The 20226-nt window shown below is 26.0% G+C and overlaps 1 protein-coding gene across 1 annotated transcript; it reads left to right on the forward strand.

The window, feature by feature from the left end:
• The first annotated feature begins 5066 nt into the window (after positions 1 to 5066).
• LOC145829390 (translocon-associated protein subunit alpha-like) lies at positions 5067 to 12658 on the forward strand. The gene is made up of 8 exons (XM_082937164.1): positions 5067 to 5164; positions 6519 to 6646; positions 6912 to 7002; positions 9156 to 9286; positions 9474 to 9605; positions 11247 to 11326; positions 11884 to 12065; positions 12318 to 12658. The coding sequence occupies exons 1-8, from the start codon at positions 5095 to 5097 to the stop codon at positions 12392 to 12394; spliced, it is 891 nt and encodes a 296-aa protein (XP_082793290.1). The 5' UTR covers positions 5067 to 5094; the 3' UTR covers positions 12395 to 12658.
• The last annotated feature ends 7568 nt before the right edge of the window (positions 12659 to 20226 follow it).

Consider the following 20226-nt stretch of genomic DNA (forward strand, 5'->3'; position numbering starts at 1 on the left):
AATAATTATTTGTGATTATAATAACAATTATTGAATTTTTTTAATATACAAAAGAAGTCTAAATAACTCAAGACTTAAAACTAGCTCATTTAGAAGTAGTATGATTAAAAGTACATGATCATATTATTTTTATAAGATTTTTCTTCAAGGTTGAATCAAACCACTCTGACGTTAATCAGCTATGGGACATATGTGGGAAGCACACCAGACCACTAAAGCTTACTATATAGTTTATTGAGCAACAAAAAAAGCGTTCAAATTTTTTTGTTCTACGACCTGGTACACAAAGAACCTTTTGGTTAACAAGTGGCAAATAACAGATACTTTTTTACAGGGTTGCCACTTTACCTTGAAACCTGGATTTGGACATCTTGGGTAACCGAAACCTGGAAAAACCTGAAATTTTTAACAATTTTATTATGTTCAGTAATAAAATTTCAATTTGACAAAAAATCGGTTCCATAGATAAAAGTTTTTTGTCTTCATCAAAAATTTTTTTATAAAAAAAGATTTAAATTAGCTTTACAGTATCTTTTTAATGTTTTTATACTGTTTAACACAGTTTTCTTACCTTAAACTTAACTTGAAACTAAAAATACACCCAAAAATGTGTACTTTTAAATACTTAAAAGAAAATTGGAAAACCTGGAATTTTTTTTGAAAAAACAAGTGGCAACCCTGTTTTAACGTCTTGTCCAGGACTATTATTCAACTATTAACTTTTATGACCACTACATTAGTATACATAAACTTTTTGTTAAAATTTGTCATTCACAAAATTTAAAATTAACTCTATTTCAATCAATAGGGATATGTAAACCATACAAAAATTATAGTTGTTAAATATTGTCATAGATTTATTTCAATTGAATTATATAAGTGAAAATTAAACTAGCATAAAATTTAACCATTTCAACCCTTGTTGCCTTTATAGATAAAATAATACTAGCTCTAAGTTGATATGATGTGTTAAATGAAAATTTGAAATATTACTATAGTAAAAGATAGTGTTTTAAGTTGTAGTAGTGATAATAAGGTGTTTTTAATTAGATTTAAGGGCATAGGGGGGGGGGGTAAACACTCTTTTTTGGTTTTTGATCTTATTTTATATAGTTTTTACTAAGCAACAAGATGATAATTTTTGAGATATAGCCGGTCAAAGTCGGAGGCAACAATAGGATCCTTATGGGAGGCCCAAAATAAAACAGCAAATAACTAGAAATCACTAAAAATTTATCTTCTACGTTTTTTGAGATAACTACCTCAAATTTTCAGAAATTGTTCCTTGCAATATTTAGAAAATTTTGTCAGAACAGAATTTAAAAAAATTAAAATTTTCTAAATATATCAAGGAACATTTCCTAAAAATTTGGGGAAGTTATCTCAAAAAATGTAGGAGAAGATAGATTTTTAGTGAAATAGTCTTTTTTTGCCGTTTTAGTTTGCGCCTCCCATAAGGAACGTATTGTTGACTCTGACTTTGACCGGCTAATTCTCAAAAATTATTTTGAATTTTTTTTAATATGTAAAAAGCATTTTGTAGCTTAGTAAAAACTAAATAAAATAAGATCAAAAACCAAAAAAAGGTGTTTACCCCCCCCCCCCCCCTATGCCCTAATGAAATGTTTATAATTGAAATAACATGAACAGTTTATATTGGACATAAAAGTGTAAGATTTTTTTTACAGAATTGAACTCAAAATGTATTATAAAAAAAGCTTTAGTTACAGCTAATTAAAGGGATGCCACACACTCAGGCACTTTTTAAAAAAACTCTGGCTAGTTTAGGTATCTTTTAGAAATTTCAGGCTAGGTTATACAGAAGGGTTGCCACACACTCAGGATATATTAAAGTTTTTAAACTCTCAGGATATTTTGAATTTTGTTTTTAAACTCATGCTGACTCAGGATAGTTTTAATTATATATAAAAAAACTCAGGATAGTTTTATAACTTTATAGTTTAGTTTATTGAACAATAAAAAAATGCTCAAAATATTTAGTCCTTGAACCTGGTGCAAAAGAATCTTTTGGTTATCGAGTTAGACACCACCGATACGTTTTAATGTCTTGTCCAGTAGAATTGTAAAATCTCAGAAGATATTTTTAGATCCCAAATGAAGTCTAGTTGATCTTATTTAAATACTTTTTTATAACCAATTTTGTCAAAAACTTCATTGTTATAAGGGCATAGGGGGGGGGGTAAACACCCTTTTTTGGTTTTTGATCTTATTTATATACTTTTTACTAAGCTAAAAAATGCTTTTTACATATTAAAAAAATTCAAAATAATTTTTGAGATATAGCCGGTCAAAGTCAGAGTCAACAATAAGTTCCTTATGGGAGGCAAAAACTAAAATGGAAAAAATAGACTATTTCACTAAAAATCTATCTTCTCCTACGTTTTTTGAGATAACTACCTCAAATTTTCAGGAAATGTTCCTTGATATATTTAGAAAATTCTGTCAAAAAGAATAAAAAAAGAAATAATTTAAAAAAAACTAAAAAAACAATTTTTTTAAATTTTTTTGTAAATTTTTTTTTATTTTTCAATCCTTTTTAATTTTGTTCTAATAGAATTTTCTAAATATTGCAAGGAACATTTCCTGAAAATTTGAGGTAGATATCTCAAAAAACGTAGGAGGAGATAGATTTTTAGTGATTTCTAGTTATTTGCCATTTTAGTTTGTGCCTCCCATAAGGATCCTATTGTTGCCTCCAACCTTAACCGGCTATATCTCAAAAATTATTTCGAATTTTTAAAATCTGTAAAAAGCATTTTGTAGCTTAGTAAAAACTATATAAAATAAGATCAAATTTCAAAAAAAAAAAGGTTGTTTACCCCCTCCCATGCCCTTAACTTTGAAAAAAAGTTTCAGAGATTTGAAAAAATCAAGACTACCCAAGATAGTTTTTTTGACTCAAAGAGTGGCAACCCTGGATACTACACTAGTTAAAAACAAAGTTTGAATAAAATCATAATTAATAGAATGATTTAACAAAAATGTTGATCATGCCAATTCGATCATCAGACCACAAGTTTTGGTAGACTGATGATCGAATTGGCATGATCAACCCTTTTGTTAAATTTGAGCTTGTCTCACGGCAAACGAAAGTCCGGACTTGTTCTGCAGACTTTCGCCAATTTTGTTGATTAATAGAATGATAGGTAAATTATAAACTTTACTACTTTTTTTAAATTAAATAATAAGTATTAAAAAAATACATTGTGGTAAGTGCTTTTATAAAGTGCTATTTTAATAGCTCCTAATGGAATAATTATTTCGGACAAGTTTTTTATAAGGTTTAAAAAGTAGAATTTTTGGTAATTACCTATAAATAAAAATATTTATCAAAAAATTCAGTAGTTACCTAGGATGATGTCGCACCAATATCAAGCTTAAATTATTTTATATTTAGTGTCTTTTTTAACCATGTTTTAGGCTAAAAGTAAATATTTTTTAAATACATAAATAAAATTAAATTTAATTATCATAAACTAATAAACTTAAATATTTAATTGCTTTTATTTTACAATATATAAAGCAATTATACAAATAAATAATTTGTATTGATTATGACATTGTAAAATTAAATTGATTAAATATTTTAGTTTATAATAAATAAATTTAATTCCTGCTATGTTTTTATATAGCTTGTTTAAAACAAAGTATCTTTTTAGACTAAACATAATAGGCTTAAAACATTGATTTTTAGCCTAAAATTAGGGTTAAAAAAGCCATTGAATATATTATTATTTCAGCTTAAGGTTGGTGCAACATCATCTTAGGTTTAAATTTTTTAATAAATAGATAGTTGTTTTCCTACAAAGACCAATTTTTTTTTTCAAAATAAGAGTAAAAAGATATTTACTACTTTAATACATTACTTATTTAGAATTACTTAAGTTATGATATATTTTTGTTTGTAATTACAGTAACTTTAATAAATTGGTGAACAAACTTCTTTGTACATTAAACTAATTTCTATTTTCAGTAAACTAATTTCTTTACACACTGCACAGTGGGTTGAAGTAGGGGTTAAGCTGCCATTATATCTTTTTAGGTGACTAGAAAATAAAAATTAGTTTTGTACACAGTTCCTATTTTTAAAACTGGTTTAACTTATTTTATTCTTCAAGTATTTTAGAAGTTATGTAAGCTTAAGTTCAAGTTTTTTTTGCAATTTTTTAGTTCATAAGTATTGGATATTCTTAAAAACTTTTGTAAATGTTGTTAAAATTATACTCAAATATATAAGATGTAACGTTATAAGGCGTTAAATCCTGGAGATCCTGATAAGCTAAGCTTATCGGAATGTATATCACAGATGTTCTTGTGCTAAAACTTTATTTCAACTAACGGCGTTTCACTGCTCTCAAATAAATTTAAGAACAGATCTACGGAGTCTATAAAATGATAACACACATTAGAAAAAAAGCAGAAAAAAGCATGTATAATTATGTATAGTATTTATCTAGGTAGTAACTATAAATGGACTTTATGGTTTAAAAACAAAGTTTGGGATAAAAGCATAAAATTATAAAATTGTCTACAAAAAAAACAAATTTAATAAAAGTAGGCACTAACCTCAAAAAGCTCTAAGAATAGGCAGATTTTAAAAATGAAAATTAAATTGAGTTGTGCAGAAATGTTACGTCATAATAATTTTAACAAATTGTTCAATAATTTATACAGCTTGAAAACATGAAGTATTAAACTTGCAAGTATATGTGAGTTTTGTGAAATATATTAGTACATAAATAGACAGAGTTATTTAAAGTAGAATCGTCGGTTATGGGGACAGATATTCGATAAATCCGTAGATCTGTTCTTAAATTTATTTGAGAGCAGTGAAACGCCGTTAGTTGAAATAAAGTTTTAGCACAAGAACATCTGTGATATACTCAAATATATAGCAGGGCTGAAGTTGGCTTACTAACATATTATATTTTGATTATCTTGAAAAAATTGACACAGTAGTTTTTTTTTCCAACTCAAATTTTTTTTCATTGGAATTTTCTTGTTTGTTTATTACTTTTTGTTTTTACATGTTTGTATGACTAAAAGAATTGAGCAGACTTTGAAAAAATTAGAATGAAAATATTTAGTTGGACTTTCCTTTGTTTCTTTCTCATTGGGTTTGCTGCAGTTTCTTTTCAGCCAGGTAATTTTTGAAACAGTTTCATTATAAGATAGCTTGTTCCTATAACTATAAATTAAACCTTGTTATTTTTATATCAGTTTATAAATAACTGGTTCGTTTTTGTTTTTCATATAATGCAAATTATAATTTTTTAAGATGATTTTTAAGTAAGTGTGAATTTATTTTACTTCATTTGTATTTTGTACTCAATAAGAAAACATATTTAAATTTATTTATTATTACTAGACTAATAGTCTGTGGTAAAAAATGTGTACAGAAGTTTCATAATTAAAGTTTACTATAGAGTTAACATTTATCTTAATAAATATACTTGTTATAATAGTTTAAAAACAAGACTTAAAATATTATTTTATTTTACACTAACTTTTTAAATTTCAGTCTAATCCCTACTTAATAAAGTTAAAAAAAGATGAGATTCAAGTAATGTCTTTACTTAGTATCTTTAAAATGTTTGTTATGAAAATATGTTTCATATGTTTTTTTAGGGCTTTAGTAAAACATATTTTAAGTCTTTTAAGGGCATAGGGGGGGGGGGGGGTAAACACTTTTTTTGAAATTTGATCTTATTTTATATAGTTTTTACTAAGCTACAAGATGCTTTTTACAGATTTAAAAAATCAAAATAGTTTTTGAGATATAGCCGGTCAAAGTCGGAGTCAACAATAGGTTTCTTACAGGAGGCGCAAACTAAAAATAGACTATTTCACTGAAAATCTATCTTCTACGTTTTTTGAGATAACTACCTCAAACTTTTAGGAAATGTTCCTTGATATATTTAGAAAATTCTGTCGGAAAGAATTTAAAAAAAGTTTAAAAATAAAAATTTTATTTAAAAAATAAACAAAAAACATTTTTTTTTGTTATAAAATTTTTATTTTTTAAATTTTGTTTCAACATAATTTTCTAAATATTGCAAGGAACATTTCCTGAAAATTTGAGGTAGTTATCTCAAAAAACGTAGGAGAAGATAGATTTTTAGTGATTTCTAGTTATTTGCCTTTTAAGTTTGCGCCTCCCATAAGGATCCTATTGTTGCCTCCAACTTTGGATGGCTATATCTCATAAATTATTTTGAATTTTTTAAATCTGTAAAAAGCATCTTGTAGCTTAGTAAAAACTATATAAAATAAGATCAAATTTCAAAAAAAAAGGTGTTCATCCCCCTATGCCCTTAAAGTTTGTTTTTTTATATATGAGTGTTTAAAAAAGGTATACATTAGGCATCAATTGTTTGTCCTTAAACATATGATCAAACTTATAACTGTAAAAACATAAGTTAGTCTTGACTTACTTAACTAAAATTGAATAGATCTCATACTAGCGACTAGGCTTAAAATAAATATTTTGCTTTTAGTTTATGGACAAGAGGACTTAGCAGTAAATGAAGACGCAGATGAGATCTTTGAAGACACAATTGTTGATGAAGCGGAAGAAGAGGAAGGAGTTGTTGAAGATGAAGACGATGGAAGTGATGCTCTAACAGTGAGTTTGTTCATGTGTCTTTTAAGCATATGGGAAGAAGTCATAATAGTTACTTTTGCAAAGAATGTAAAAGAAAATTGTTTGTTTTGTTTAAGATAGAGAATTTTAATAATTGTGAGCTATAAATTAAAGAGTAGTTATAATTTATAAGAGTTAAAGCAAAGTTGGCGGTAAACGTGAACAATTATCTGCTTTTCTATTGAATAAATCTAGTTGTTATTTATTTTTAGTTTTTCTTTATAAACAATTAGTACTTTCTTTACAGACTGAGGACTTAGAGGATGATGCTGATGCTGATAAAATTTCATCACACAAAGATGTAGCTACTTCTGTAATTTTCAACTCTGGCGTAGAACGTTAGTTTTTCCTTGTATATTTAATTTACAGTGTTCAATATGAAAATAAATTCATTATAGCTCTCAATTATATATTTATGATCAAATTACTAATGGTAAATGACTGATTTAACAAGCATGATTTTTATTAGAATAAAATTTTATATCAAATAATATACACACAAAATCAATAATTTTTAAACAGGGGTAGGCAGGTTAAAAAGAAAAAAAATTGCTTAAAAAAAGATTTTACCAACTTTAAAAAAAATGTAGGATAGATTATATTTAAAGATAAAGCTAAGATTTTAAAATGATTTTTTTTAAACAAAAACTATAACAAATTAGTTGCAATAAAATTTTGCAGTATGAGGATCCCTGTTTTAAACAGTTAAACTACTGTTTTCAAATATATTTTAGATAATTTAAAATTTTAAGTAAATAATAATTGGATACCTCTTTTTACTTTCAAGTTTATTTATGAGTATTATTTTTTTAAATTTCGCTTAGGCTCCTAAACCAATGCGTGAAGTTCGAACTCCATATTTTTATTTTATAGAATATAAGAGCTTTTTTTTAAGGCCATAGGGGTTAAATCACTTTCGTAGGTGGTAAAAATAAGCTACCAGTTGTAAATATAATTTTAAAAGATTCAAAAATATTTTGTAAGATATATGTTATCAAAGTTAGAATGTTCTATAGGTACTTTATTTGGGGTGCAAGCTAAAAAGGCAAAAAAAAGACTATTTCACTAAAAAACTATCTCCTTCTGCAGTTTTTGAGCAGTTGTTTTAAATATATCTACTATGATAGATTTTAAACAACATGTAGGAAACAGAGTTTGATTTTTTTATTTAAGTTTTTGAAATAAAACTTATGACAAAATTAATTTTTTATTTTATTTTATTTAAGTTTTTTTTTAATATGCTTCTCCAATTTGCTGTGTAAAATTGAAAAGATTATTTCCTGAAAAAATTGATGTAAATTATTTTAAAATGATAGAGAAAATAGATTTTACCAATATAAATTTATTGACCACAGCTTTTTTTTTTTCAGTATCAATTTTTCCCTGAAATTAGAAGTTTTTTTTGTATGAGCTCAAGTTTTTAAGAAACATTCCTTATATAATTTAAAAAGTTTCTAGTCTTATTATTTAAAAAATGTTGAAAATAAACACTTAAAAAAAGTTTTTTTTTTCCTTTGAAAATAGAATGCTTATTTTTCGAAATTAAATACTATCTGGAACAAGTAAAAGAAAAGACCCCAGGTGTTTATTTTTACTTTTCAAAAGCTGGGTTTATATTTTTTATTTAATCTCAATTTTTCTGGGGTCATATTTTTTACTTGTTCAAACTTTTGGGGTAATTTTTATTACTTGGTTTATTTATTTTATTTTTTAACTATCATTGTTACCCCTTTCCATTGGTCGGTAAATTTTTCCTATTAATATTTTATTGTTATTGATAATATATTATATATATGTATTATTTTTTTAACTACCAATGTTATTCTTAACCCTTACTTTGGTTGTTTTTTTTTTCTTTCTAATATTGTTCTTTTTTGTTAATTTGTTATCATTGTTTTATTATTTTTTCATTTATTATTTTCTTTTCAATTATGTTATTTACTATCTCTGTCACCCCTATCATTTAACCTTTATCAGTATTTTCATAATTTCTAATTTAATTAATAGTATTTACTCTAGTACAAAATAGTCAATTGTGCAAAAGTGACCAAGGTGAAATTTTTTTTTTGTCTAAGCATATATGGGGTCATCATTTTACTTGTTCAAACTTTGGGGTCATTTTTTATTTATTAAAAGCTAAGGTCATTTTTTTACTTGTTCCGACTATCTTATAATTGATATTTATATCAAATGTTTGTAATAGACTTAGTGTAAAAAAAAAAAAAGTTAACGACAAGATAGATTTTTAGTGAAACAGTCTTTTTCATCATTTTAGCTAATGCTCTCATCAGGAAACCTTTTAGCTCATCGCCCTTTTTCCTTAATAACTCTAAAATCGCTTTAGATTTTTTTTATGCGGTAAAAAGTACCTGATAGATGGATAGAACTCTGCATAATAAATTCAACTTTTAAAAAACAAGGTTTCTCCCTTATGCTCTTAACAGTTACCACTAAAGATAATAAAAAACTAAATTATTATTTTAACTTACAGCCTTAGTTGTTGCTGGCAAGAAATCCAAAGGATACATTCATTTCGCCAACGGTGGATCCAACAACTTTATTGTAACAAGCATTGAGGGTTCACTTCGTTATCCTCAGCAAATGGAATACGTCATTCAAAACGTTTGTTTAATTTAAAAAGTACTTGTTTTGTTTTAATTTAACAAAGAGTTAAGCTATTTTTTAAGTACTTCAACTAGTGGTATGAGTTTATACATTGTTTATTGTTTTGTTTTATAAACAGTCAAAAAAAATTATTTGACTTTATAAAATAGATTAATATTACAATTGAGTATATTCATCTCTGTAGTTCACATCATTGAGAGCAAACAAGTTGATCGAGTCAGGGAAGGAAGGATCCTTCAGCTACCCAATGTTTGCCAGTGAACAAGCCGGTGGAAGAAGCTTTGGCCTCACTATTCTTGTCAACTACCAAGATTCTGTAAGTTTATATTTAAGAATTGTTCTACTACTAAAAATAGGTGCCAAAAATTTTAATTTTCATTCAATTACTATTGTTTTTAGAAGCTAAAAATGAGTTTAAGTAGTTTATTTAAAATTTCCTAAAAAAAGTATGTTTTTAGTATTATTGTTATGTCATAATTTTGTTATCACTTGTTTTTTAATAATATAACTATTATTTCATACATTATTAACTACTTTATTTAAATGCATAACAGATATATAAAACACTCTCCCAAGTTTTTTTGTGATAGTTTATACGTATTTCACTACCTTTCGTCAGAACCTAACAGTAGAACAAATTTAAAATTATGAATAGTTTTTAAACAGAAACACAAAAAGTTAAAACTAACAAAGTAATAAGCGCAATAAATAATCAGTGTAAAGTAATAAAAAATTAAACTCAAATACTACTAACGGAAAAAAAAAAGATTATTTAACTAAATAAAGACACTTTGTAATCGAATTCCTATTGTTTGCACGAATCTGGTTTCTCTAAAAATATGGAGATAGCCTCCAACTTCACGAGATCAAATACACTATTGCAATGATGGATTATTCTAAATCTGGATATTTCATATTTCCTAGCACAATCTCTATTATTTATTAGATGTTCTGCAACTGAAGATCTTTTTGCTGCGTTTTTTGTTGCCGTTGTCTTAATTTCTGGTTCTTTTTCAATGAATTTCAATACACAAGCAGGTAGGTGTTCTTTTATCCTGGTTTTCAAATGCCTCGAAGTCTGACCGATATAGCTCTTTTCGCAAGAGCAATTAAACTTGTACAATATACAACTTTTGTCTTGGTCTGGTATCGGATCCTTCAACAGCACTTTTAATAAAGGTTTTGAAAGAAATATAACTCTTAGACACACTTAATAGTAAGATGTTTTTGTTAAATCTTTTACTTTGCTTTCAAATAATCGTGACGTTGGAGGCTATCTCCATATTTTTAGAGAAACTAGATTTGTGCAAACAAAAGGAATTCGATTACAAAGTGTCTTTATTTAGTTAAATCATCTTTTTTTTTCGTTAGTAGTATTTGAGTTTAATTATTTATTACTTTACACTGATTATTTATTGCGCTTATTACTTTGTTAGTTTTAACTTTTTGTGTTTCTGTTTAAAAACTATTCATAATTTTAAATTTGTTCTACTGTTAGGTTCTGACGAAAGGTAGTGAAATACGTATAAACTATCACAGAAAAACTTGGGAGAGTGTTTTATATATCTGTTATGCATAACTAATATTATCATAAGTTTTTTTAAACATTTTATAGTCAGCAGTAAAGATTGTTAAACTTTCTTTTTTTTATTCTAAATTACCATCATATTAGCTTTTGAAAGATTTATAAAAAATTAAATAAAGCTTACAAAAATAATCATTTTTTTTCTATTTTGATATAAACAGAAATACTTTTTTATTTGAAATATTTTCAAAGTTTAAGTACTAAGTTAACACAATTATTTAAACAATTTTTACCATAAGTTTATTTACTAAGTTGTATATTTTAAAAGTTTTTTATTGGTACTGTAGAACTTAGAGTTGTTTAATGTTTGTAAAAAGTACTGGTTTCATAAAAAAAGTTTACATAAATATTCAGCTTTGTTTCTTTATTTAGGAAGGAAATGTTTTCCAAGATGCTGTATATAACTCAACAATCGTCATTGCAGAAAATGAAGAAGATTTAGATACTGAAAAGTTTGTTTTTAATTTGTTTAAGTTTTCAACTTTCTATTGATTATATTATTTAAACAAATTTAGTTTTTAATAATATAACAAGTTTCTCCCATCATTTTTTTTTCTCAAACCTAGGACTTGAAGTGTAGGTGAAAATCAGATGCTAATAATCTATCACATTTTTTGTTTTAAATTCTAGTTGCTATAATGATTTTACACAAACTTGTAATCAATATTTAAAGTTTATGACTTCAAACCTAGTAATTTTGATATATATTTTATTTATTTATCAAATCTAAGTCTTCTATAGTCATTTTAGTGCTCAATATTTTAAATCTCGTGGCTGATTTGAAATACAAAAAAATATATGTAAAAATTATTATGATTTTGATTAAAAGTGAAGTTAAAGTAAATGGTTACATTTTATTAGAAATTATTCTAATTTTCTATGATAAATTTTTTGATATATTCTGAGAAAGCTACGCTGAAGGTGATGAAAAATAGATGATTAGAAATTATAAATACTTTTAATGAAGTTACTAATTGGTTTTTAATAAAAAGCTGCTTTATTCATGCAGTTTCTTCATGTACTTGATGTTGGGTGGAATGGCCAGCTTGACACTTTTCGGTGTATTCCATTTGTGCGGTGGTAAGAAGAAGGGTAGAAAGAGCAAACGTCCTCAAGCGGCCACTACTCTGGATGTTGGAAGCGACAATGTAGATTATGAATGGATCCCAAAAGAAACCCTCCAAGCTCTTCGTTAGTTTAGACGATAATAAACAATTAAATATATATTTATGGTTGTTTACATAATCAGGATCTCTTAAAATTTTTGTTAACTTTCATTTAAGGTATAAAAAGTTGTTAATATATTTTATAAATTTATTTTATAGCATATGTAAAATAACTGATAAGTGTATTATAACTAATTGTTGTATTTTTTTGAAGTTGTAATTTATGAAAATATCTTAATTATTATTGCTATTACTTTTATGTAAATATTATTTATAGAAAAAACTCCATCTCCTCGTACAGCGCGTCACAGGAAAAACAAAACGGCTGCCTCCAGCGCAAGTGAATCCGAATAGAACTGTAATTAGTTTGATGTTAATTTTTTATCGAAGCTCCAAGTAATTATAATTCTTAATTGAAGTTTTTAAACTACTATCTACTGAAGCGGTGATTTAAATGAAGTATTTATTTTGTCCGAATATTTTTGAGTACAGTCTATGTTTTTCAATTTTTTTTCAAAGCTTGTTTCAAAAATTTTTAGTAGAAACTCGTTTTTTTTGAACTTACTAATATTTTTTGCTCATTTATTTCTGTAGAATAAATTTCAATTTAACTTTTTTTCTAGCTTGAATAAATTCTATTTAAACTGTATAAATTCATTGATGTAAGTATGTATTAAATTGTCTGCTAAATTTACGTATAGGTATTATATTTAAAAAATGCTCTAACAAAAAAAATTTCATAAAATATTTATTTACAATTTGTGATTGAAACAACAACTTTGATTCTTAACTTAAGTAAAAGTTAAATATAATTATTAGTGATTATTTTGAAAACAAAGTGTTTTAGTATATTAAATAAAGTAGGCATGAAAGCACTCTTTAAAATAAAAAAGAAATAGTTATTAATGACATTTGATTTCATTAAATTGAAAACACTATTGCAACTGAAATTATGTTTCTCAATGTTAAGAAGTATGTTTAAGTCATTAAATTAGTATACTTGTGAAATATTAGTTTTTATTGCAAACACACTTTTAGATTAATGAAAAAGTTTATACGCTAGAGGCTGATTAAGTTTATTACACTATTATAAAGCAACTATAAATTTTATGTATTTTGGTTTAGAAAATCCAAGCTATACTTTTTACAAAATCAGTAACTATTTCGTAGATAAACAACATAAATCAGCATCCAAATGAATTAAAGTGATTATATCTTAGTAAAATAAAAATCATTTGTGTTCTTACCGATTAATGGAAAGAAGTTTTGAAGAACACATGTTTCACAATTAAAAATAGGTCTTACAGGACACTAATTTCAAGTAGTTAAAGTGTATACAGGGTTGCCACAAGGTCAAGAAAAACTTGAAAATATGACAAAAGTCAGAAAAAAATGGGGGTTTTTGAAAAAAAGTCAGGAAATTTGATAAAGTTTTAAAAAAGCAAAGTTTCATAGCCTTCAATAGGTAAAAATTTAATTAAAAATCCTTTAAAGTCAGACTAAAATAACAAAATTTTCGTAAAAATTTAGAAAATTATTAAATTTCCACTGCCTTCATCTGGTTTAAATTGATAAAATATCCTTTTTAAAACTGCAAAACTTTTTATCAAAATATTGAACAACTACCCTACTTAAACAAGCAGTTTTTTAGTATTGATGATCTGTTGCAAGGACACTTCCATAGTGAAACTGTGATATATACACAAAAGTTTATCTAGCATAATTTTGGAATCAAAGTGTTTTTTGTTTAAGTAAATAATTGAGTTCTTTATAATTAAGTAATTAGTTTAGTATTTTATGTAACAAGTTGATGTGTATACTTTGGTTTACTATCATTTCTAACTCGCTATCATTTCTAACCCGATTACTTCTAACCCGATCACTTTTAACTCGATCACTTCTAACCCGATCACTTTTAACCCGATCACTTTTAACTCGATCACTTTTAACTCGATCACTTCTAACCCGATCATTTCTAACCCGATCACTTCTAACCCGATCACTTCTAACCCGATCACTTTTAACCCGATCATTTCTAACTCGATCATTTCTAACCTGATCATATCTAACCCGATCATTTCTAACCCGAAAGTTATTAACCTGATCTATATTACATGTTTGTTAATTATTGTTTTAAAATTAGGGTATGTTTTAAAAACAAATTATTCTCAACAAAGTTGTTTTTTAATGAAATTTAGTTATTTTTGTATAAATTTAAACTTAATGTTCAGATAGCTTTTGTTAAAATTAAGTTTTTGATATTCATTCCTGTTGGAAGTTTTTTGTTCTACGCTTGACCTAGGCATCAAAAGCTAAGCCACTTAAACTGAATGATACTTAACAAAGAGACGCAAATTTATATACCTTAAAATCAGAAAATATAGTTTTATCTAATATTTATAGATTAACAGCAAAAAAGATTTATACTTTAGTATAATACTAATTGACTTATTTATGATTTGAAGGAACAGGTTTTTAAAACATTTGGTTTTAACTCCATAATAAGCAAGTTTAACATCAATTCTTTCATCGATCAGTGAGCTCCAATAAAACCAAACACAGTTGCACAGTCTTTGAATTTAGAATTAACTTCAGATTTCTTTTCAACAAAAAACTTTCTCTTAAAAATTCAGCTACACATCTTGAGTCGATTTAGTAAATTATTTCAATGATTTTAGTGCAGCAATCTGCAAAATAGTCTATATTACGCACTTTGTCATTAAAAGAAGTTACATAGATACTTTTATAAAATTCTTTAGATTATACTAGAATTTAAACAAACTACAAAAGTTCATGAATAAAATTTATTCTTGTTCAAACATCAACCGGATATACACATCCTGACTTTTAGAATTAGGTTCTGTACATTTGTGCAACCGTTTGGTATTTCATTGATTTTTTATCTATTTTTTTTTCGCTTTGCCAAAGCATATTCGATTCGATTTAAATAAACATTATTAGAATTAAGGTACCGACAATTGTAAAAAAAAAAAAAAAAATAAGTGCATTGATTAACCACTATATTTAAAGTCCAAAGCACATAAGGAATATAGGCTAAATAAATATCTATCGAAAATATTGAAAAACATTTTATTATTTACAGAGGAAAAGAAAATCAAACTATAGAATGAACTAAACTGTACATATTATATCAATGATTTATAATGATTTATTTTCGTTAGGTTTATGAATCAATGGTTTATTTTCGTGGTAATTACTTATTTTAATAAAGTTTAAAAATGGATTAAAAATTAACTGTAGTTAATTAGTTTAAAAAGGAATTAGGAAAAGTATAAGTCTTTTGTATTCTAAAGATTAAATATTAAGTTTTGATAATCGTCAATGTAAGAAATATAATAAGTATTGCAGCAGTTAAAGACTCTACTTTTTTTAAAAAGATATTCTATATATTTAGTACACATTTTAAGTATGGAGACCAAATTGGCAAGTTGCATTCAAATTTAGGGCGAATTTATATGAAATACAAATTTTTAAGAATAATAATATCAGTACCTATAAAACTTGAAATAATACACTTGATAAAATTTAGTAATCGTATTTAATATGGTGGTTTCATTAAAAATTGAGATTATAAAATTTTAAGTTCTTAAAATGAAAATGTATACTGTTTAGTAAGTCAAAAGTAGAGGTAGACGTTTTTCAACATTAAGAATCCGTCATTTACTAGAACTCAAATTTAATTTTCTTTCTTTTAGCCAAAGTTAAATTATATTTAAAAATTAAATAAGACATGTTATATAACAAACTTAACTATAAAAGTTAAGTGCCGAAAATTTATTATTTTGCTTTTTTTTTCTTTCAAAATATGATGTTTATAAATCAAAACAATTTTACATTTATCATGAAAATTTAAAAGTTTTCAAAATTTAAAATTGCAAAAACTGTTTCTCACGATTAATAATAGAAACTTGTTTAAAAAATTTCTTGATATCTTTTAAAAGTTATTGTTTCAGAGGTTTCCAAAAATACAAAAACTTAAGATTATTTAGCAATAATTAAATATGAAACATAAGCATAAGTTACTTGATTAATTTATGTATCTTTAAAACTTATAATAATATAATAAAATTGCTTTTTGTTGTGAAACTATAATATAGGCTTTAATTTCTAATGAAGAAAACTCATGACTTTTATAGAAATTTAGAGGTGAAAAAAATACCGAGAATAAAGTCAATAGACTTCAAGCTGGCTTTACTGTAATGAATAAAAAGTAAATATGTTGCGTGTAATAATTGTCTGAATAAATAATTGATTAAAGGAAACAAAATCTTGATGTAGTTTTTATAAACTTGTGCTCCTAGTTATACTTAATTTAATTATATTTAATTTATTACTCTATTTAAAAATGTTTTTTAGTATTTATTTCGTTTTTACTTACGTTATTTCAACTGTTCATAACAAAGTGAATTTTAAAGAAGTTTTTGTCAACTAAAGTACTAATTTAAGTCGTTATTAAAACATTTTTTATATTATGTATATTTAAGTGAAGATTTGAAAGAAGATTACCTGGGCGAGAATTATTAACCTCGGACTTGTTATACAACTAAACATGTCTGTTTAATTGTTAGTGACTTTTTGCTCTAGGAGTAAGTAGGAATTTATAAATGATGTGAAATCAAGACGTTCAATCGACATAAAATACTTTTGCGGTTCGTTATATGACATAATGGTTTTAATATCTAGGTTATACCTAAAATCAGCCTTTTTTACTTAATTATAACAAAAGTATTTAATTTCTCCTAGTGTTTGTTTGAATTCCATTATCTTAATAGGCCTATGCAAGTTATATAACAGTTTGTTAAAGTTATTAAAATAAAACTTAAAAATTACCTACTATAAAACGTTAATACACTAGTCAGAAATAATACAACATTTACAACAGACTTACACTGTAGTTTTTAGACCGTAATATAAAGGTTTTTGTATCTGAATATTACAATTGTAAAGGTTAATGTTTTAAATTTGCCTATGATAAAATTATTATAGTCACGTGAATATATTATAAGATCCAACTTAAATATAGTTATAAGTGCTTACTTTAAAATCCAACAAAGAATAGTTCAAATTATTGTAAAGTGAACAATTTAGTGAATTGTATATTAATAACGAAAACCATCTGTTAAAGTAAACTGAAAGAACAAAAAAAATATGAAATAATGAAATAAAAAATTAAATTATGTGTAGAACGAAATATCAAAAAATAAGGTGATAAAAGTAAATTAAACTTATGTTAAGCTAATACTAAAATTGAAGTTTATACTAACAATGTTTCTTACGTAACACATTAAAATCATAATGTTTTTAAGAAACTAATAATAAAATACTTTAATAATTTTATTAAGACTAGTTTGTTTTTGAATGAAATCTAGGTTAAAAAATAAAATAAACAAGTAAAATGGGTTAAAAATGATCAAGTTAGAAGTGATCGGTTTAGAAGTGATCGGGTTAGAAATGATCAGGTTAGAAATGATCGGATTAGAAATGATTTGGCTAAATTGGGTTAGAAATAATCGGGTTAGAAATTATCTTGTTTGAAATGATCGGGTTAGAAGTGATCGGGTTAGAAGTGATCGGGTTAGAAGTGATCGCGTTAGAAATGATCGGTTTAGAAATGATCGGGTTAGAAATGGTCGGGTTAGAAGTGAACGGGTTAGAAGTGATCGGGTTAGAAGTGAACGGGTTAGAAATGATAGCGGGTTAAAAATGATCGGCTCCCGTATACTTTAACTCTATATAGTTTGTTCAAAGTTATTAAAATTTTGAAATAATTTATAAGAGAGAGGGGACCAGATGAAGGCAACCATATCTTCATTAGAAGAATAGGTTGAAGTGCTAATAAATAAACGGAGAAAATAAATTTTAGTACATATTATAAAAAAACAGTGTTTGATTAGTTTTTTTTTAGTTTTAAGGTTTTAATTGTAAAAGTTCATTATTTTTTAAGATTTTAGTTGGAAAATTTCGTTATTAATTGAAGGTTTTTGTTGTATTAGTTCTTTATATGTCGTTTCTTTTATTTAGTTACATTTATGTAAGAAATGAGAAAAATTGCGTATTTTTCAGACAAACTGTGTTTGTTAGGTAATAATACAAGTATTTTGCTGATAGAGCTGTTATTGCAAGGACATCAAGCATACACAGATGGTTCAAGTGATGTAATGGAAGTTTGATGATTGAATTCAGCAAAAAAAAACTGTTGATTTAACATGTTCTAAGATTAGATTGAAAGCTTCATATAGTTTCAAGTATTAGATTGTGTATTTTAGAATAAGTTTAAATTAAGAGCTTGATTTAGAAAAGTCGGGAAAATTTTAGTAAAAAGTCAGGAAATTTTTCTCGGCTTGATCTGTAGCAACCATGTGTAGAGTATTGTTATAGAAGTTAAAATAACATAAGTAATTTGTTAGTTAAAATACTTACTGGTGATCTACCGGATCCAAAAACTTTGTATCCGGCCGGATGCAGATCTTTTTTCAAATTAAGATCGGGCCGGATACTTGATCTAAAATCTAAATGTCAATATAATTCAAACGAGTACATTCGATAATAATCAGTTATTTTTATAAAGTAACACTTATTTATTATCAGTATTACAACTTTTTTAGTATTAACTAAAATGAAATAACTTTAAAAAAATATATATGTGTTGAATTCATATAAATCAAAGTAAACGTAGGCAAAAGTCCTCAGAGTTAAGGATTGGATTTAAATGTCCCATGTGGCTAGCTCAAATTAAAATCAACTTGTGATCATACAACTTACAAGACGAGCTTCTCGTAGACTGATACTACCGAGCGCTTGTGTGTATACGAGGAAAAAGAGCATGTCGTCCGATGTTTAAGTTATATTATCAAAACTAAGAAAGTTATTAGAAAACGTTTGGACTTTTTTTTTTATTAAATTTCTTCATTTAACTAAAAAATGACGTAAATATCCTTTAAAAATTTGCTTATAAAAGCACTAAAAATAGTATTTCGTCTGAAATTCATATTTCTGAAAACATTTTTGTTGGTTCTTTATATACTCTAGCCTGAGAAGTAAATAGAGGTATTTGTTGTTTAGATTTTCGAGTTATATGACTTCCACTCAATTTTGGTACATGAGTGCATTAAGAATCCTGTAAGGACAGCGACGTGCGGCTGTGCTTTTATTAAAGTAGAAGATAAATATAAAGTTTCAAAAGTTTATCATTTTTGTCGCCTTTTAAATCGTACACTTTAGGAAATTGGTTCATGTCACTTGATAAGTTTATAGGATGTTTCCATTAAAAAGTAAGCTAATTGCCGAGTGAAAAACAATTTCTATACGATACTAAACGAGTGAAACCGCATATAAGGACTTAATTTTCTTAATGTGGACAGTCCTTTTATTATTAGTTTTAAAGTTTTTAGCCAGCTTTGCGGTAATTTACCATATTCAGCTTGTCTTTTAAATGGCGTTTTTTTTAATTATTAATCGTCAATTGATATTTTTTATTAGTGAGAAGATTAAATAAATCAACCTCTAATTATCGGACAATAAAAGCATTCCGTCCAACTCAATGCATATCACGAACTAGCTCTAGATTCTGAGGTAAACCTCGAAACATCACCTCGATCTAACCCTTGGATAGACCATTTAACTTGAAATCCCGGAAAGCCCACTCTTTGCCTGCTTGCAGTGTCTTGTTTCTTGCAGTTTTTGTTGTATAAAGTAGTGTTAATTACGTGCCGTGTGTATTTACTTGCCCGTTAATCGAAACACCGTTTGAATTAATAATGTACTAAATCTAGAGTGATTAGCGGTTTCGCCAATATACACCTTTAAGATAATTAAACAGCTTGAACAGAAAAGTTTAAACTATTTAGCTTATAATAACTACAAATCTCTAGCTATTATTTTTATAGTTCGCCCAATATACAAACTTAAAGACTTTTAGGCATAAAAGATTATGTCTCTTTTTAATAAACTCATTAGACACAATGAAATTACTCGTTGTTGTGTATCGAAAATTCATCATGAATGTGAGACTATTTTATTCAGTATTTTTACGTCTAAATATATTTCTATAAAAATTTCAGATATTTAGTTTACTATAATATATAAATTTCGACTTTTACAAGTTTTACAAAATTTTAAACACTTTTAAGTTATACACGATAAACTAATGTTCAACATGATAGTAA

Source organism: Thalia democratica, chromosome 2 (assembly GCF_965202585.1).
Source record: "Thalia democratica chromosome 2, ktThaDemo2.hap1.1, whole genome shotgun sequence".
Classification (NCBI taxonomy): domain Eukaryota; kingdom Metazoa; phylum Chordata; class Thaliacea; order Salpida; family Salpidae; genus Thalia; species Thalia democratica.

Coding starts and splice junctions, on each gene's coding strand:
- LOC145829390 (XM_082937164.1), top strand. CDS start 5,095: ATGAAAATATTTAGTTGGACTTTCCTTTGTTTCTTTCTCATTGGGTTT. Junction 9,287..9,473: donor TGGAATACGTCATTCAAAAC/GTTTGTTTAATT, acceptor TCATCTCTGTAG/TTCACATCATTGAGAGCAAA. Junction 11,327..11,883: donor GAAGATTTAGATACTGAAAA/GTTTGTTTTTAA, acceptor TTATTCATGCAG/TTTCTTCATGTACTTGATGT.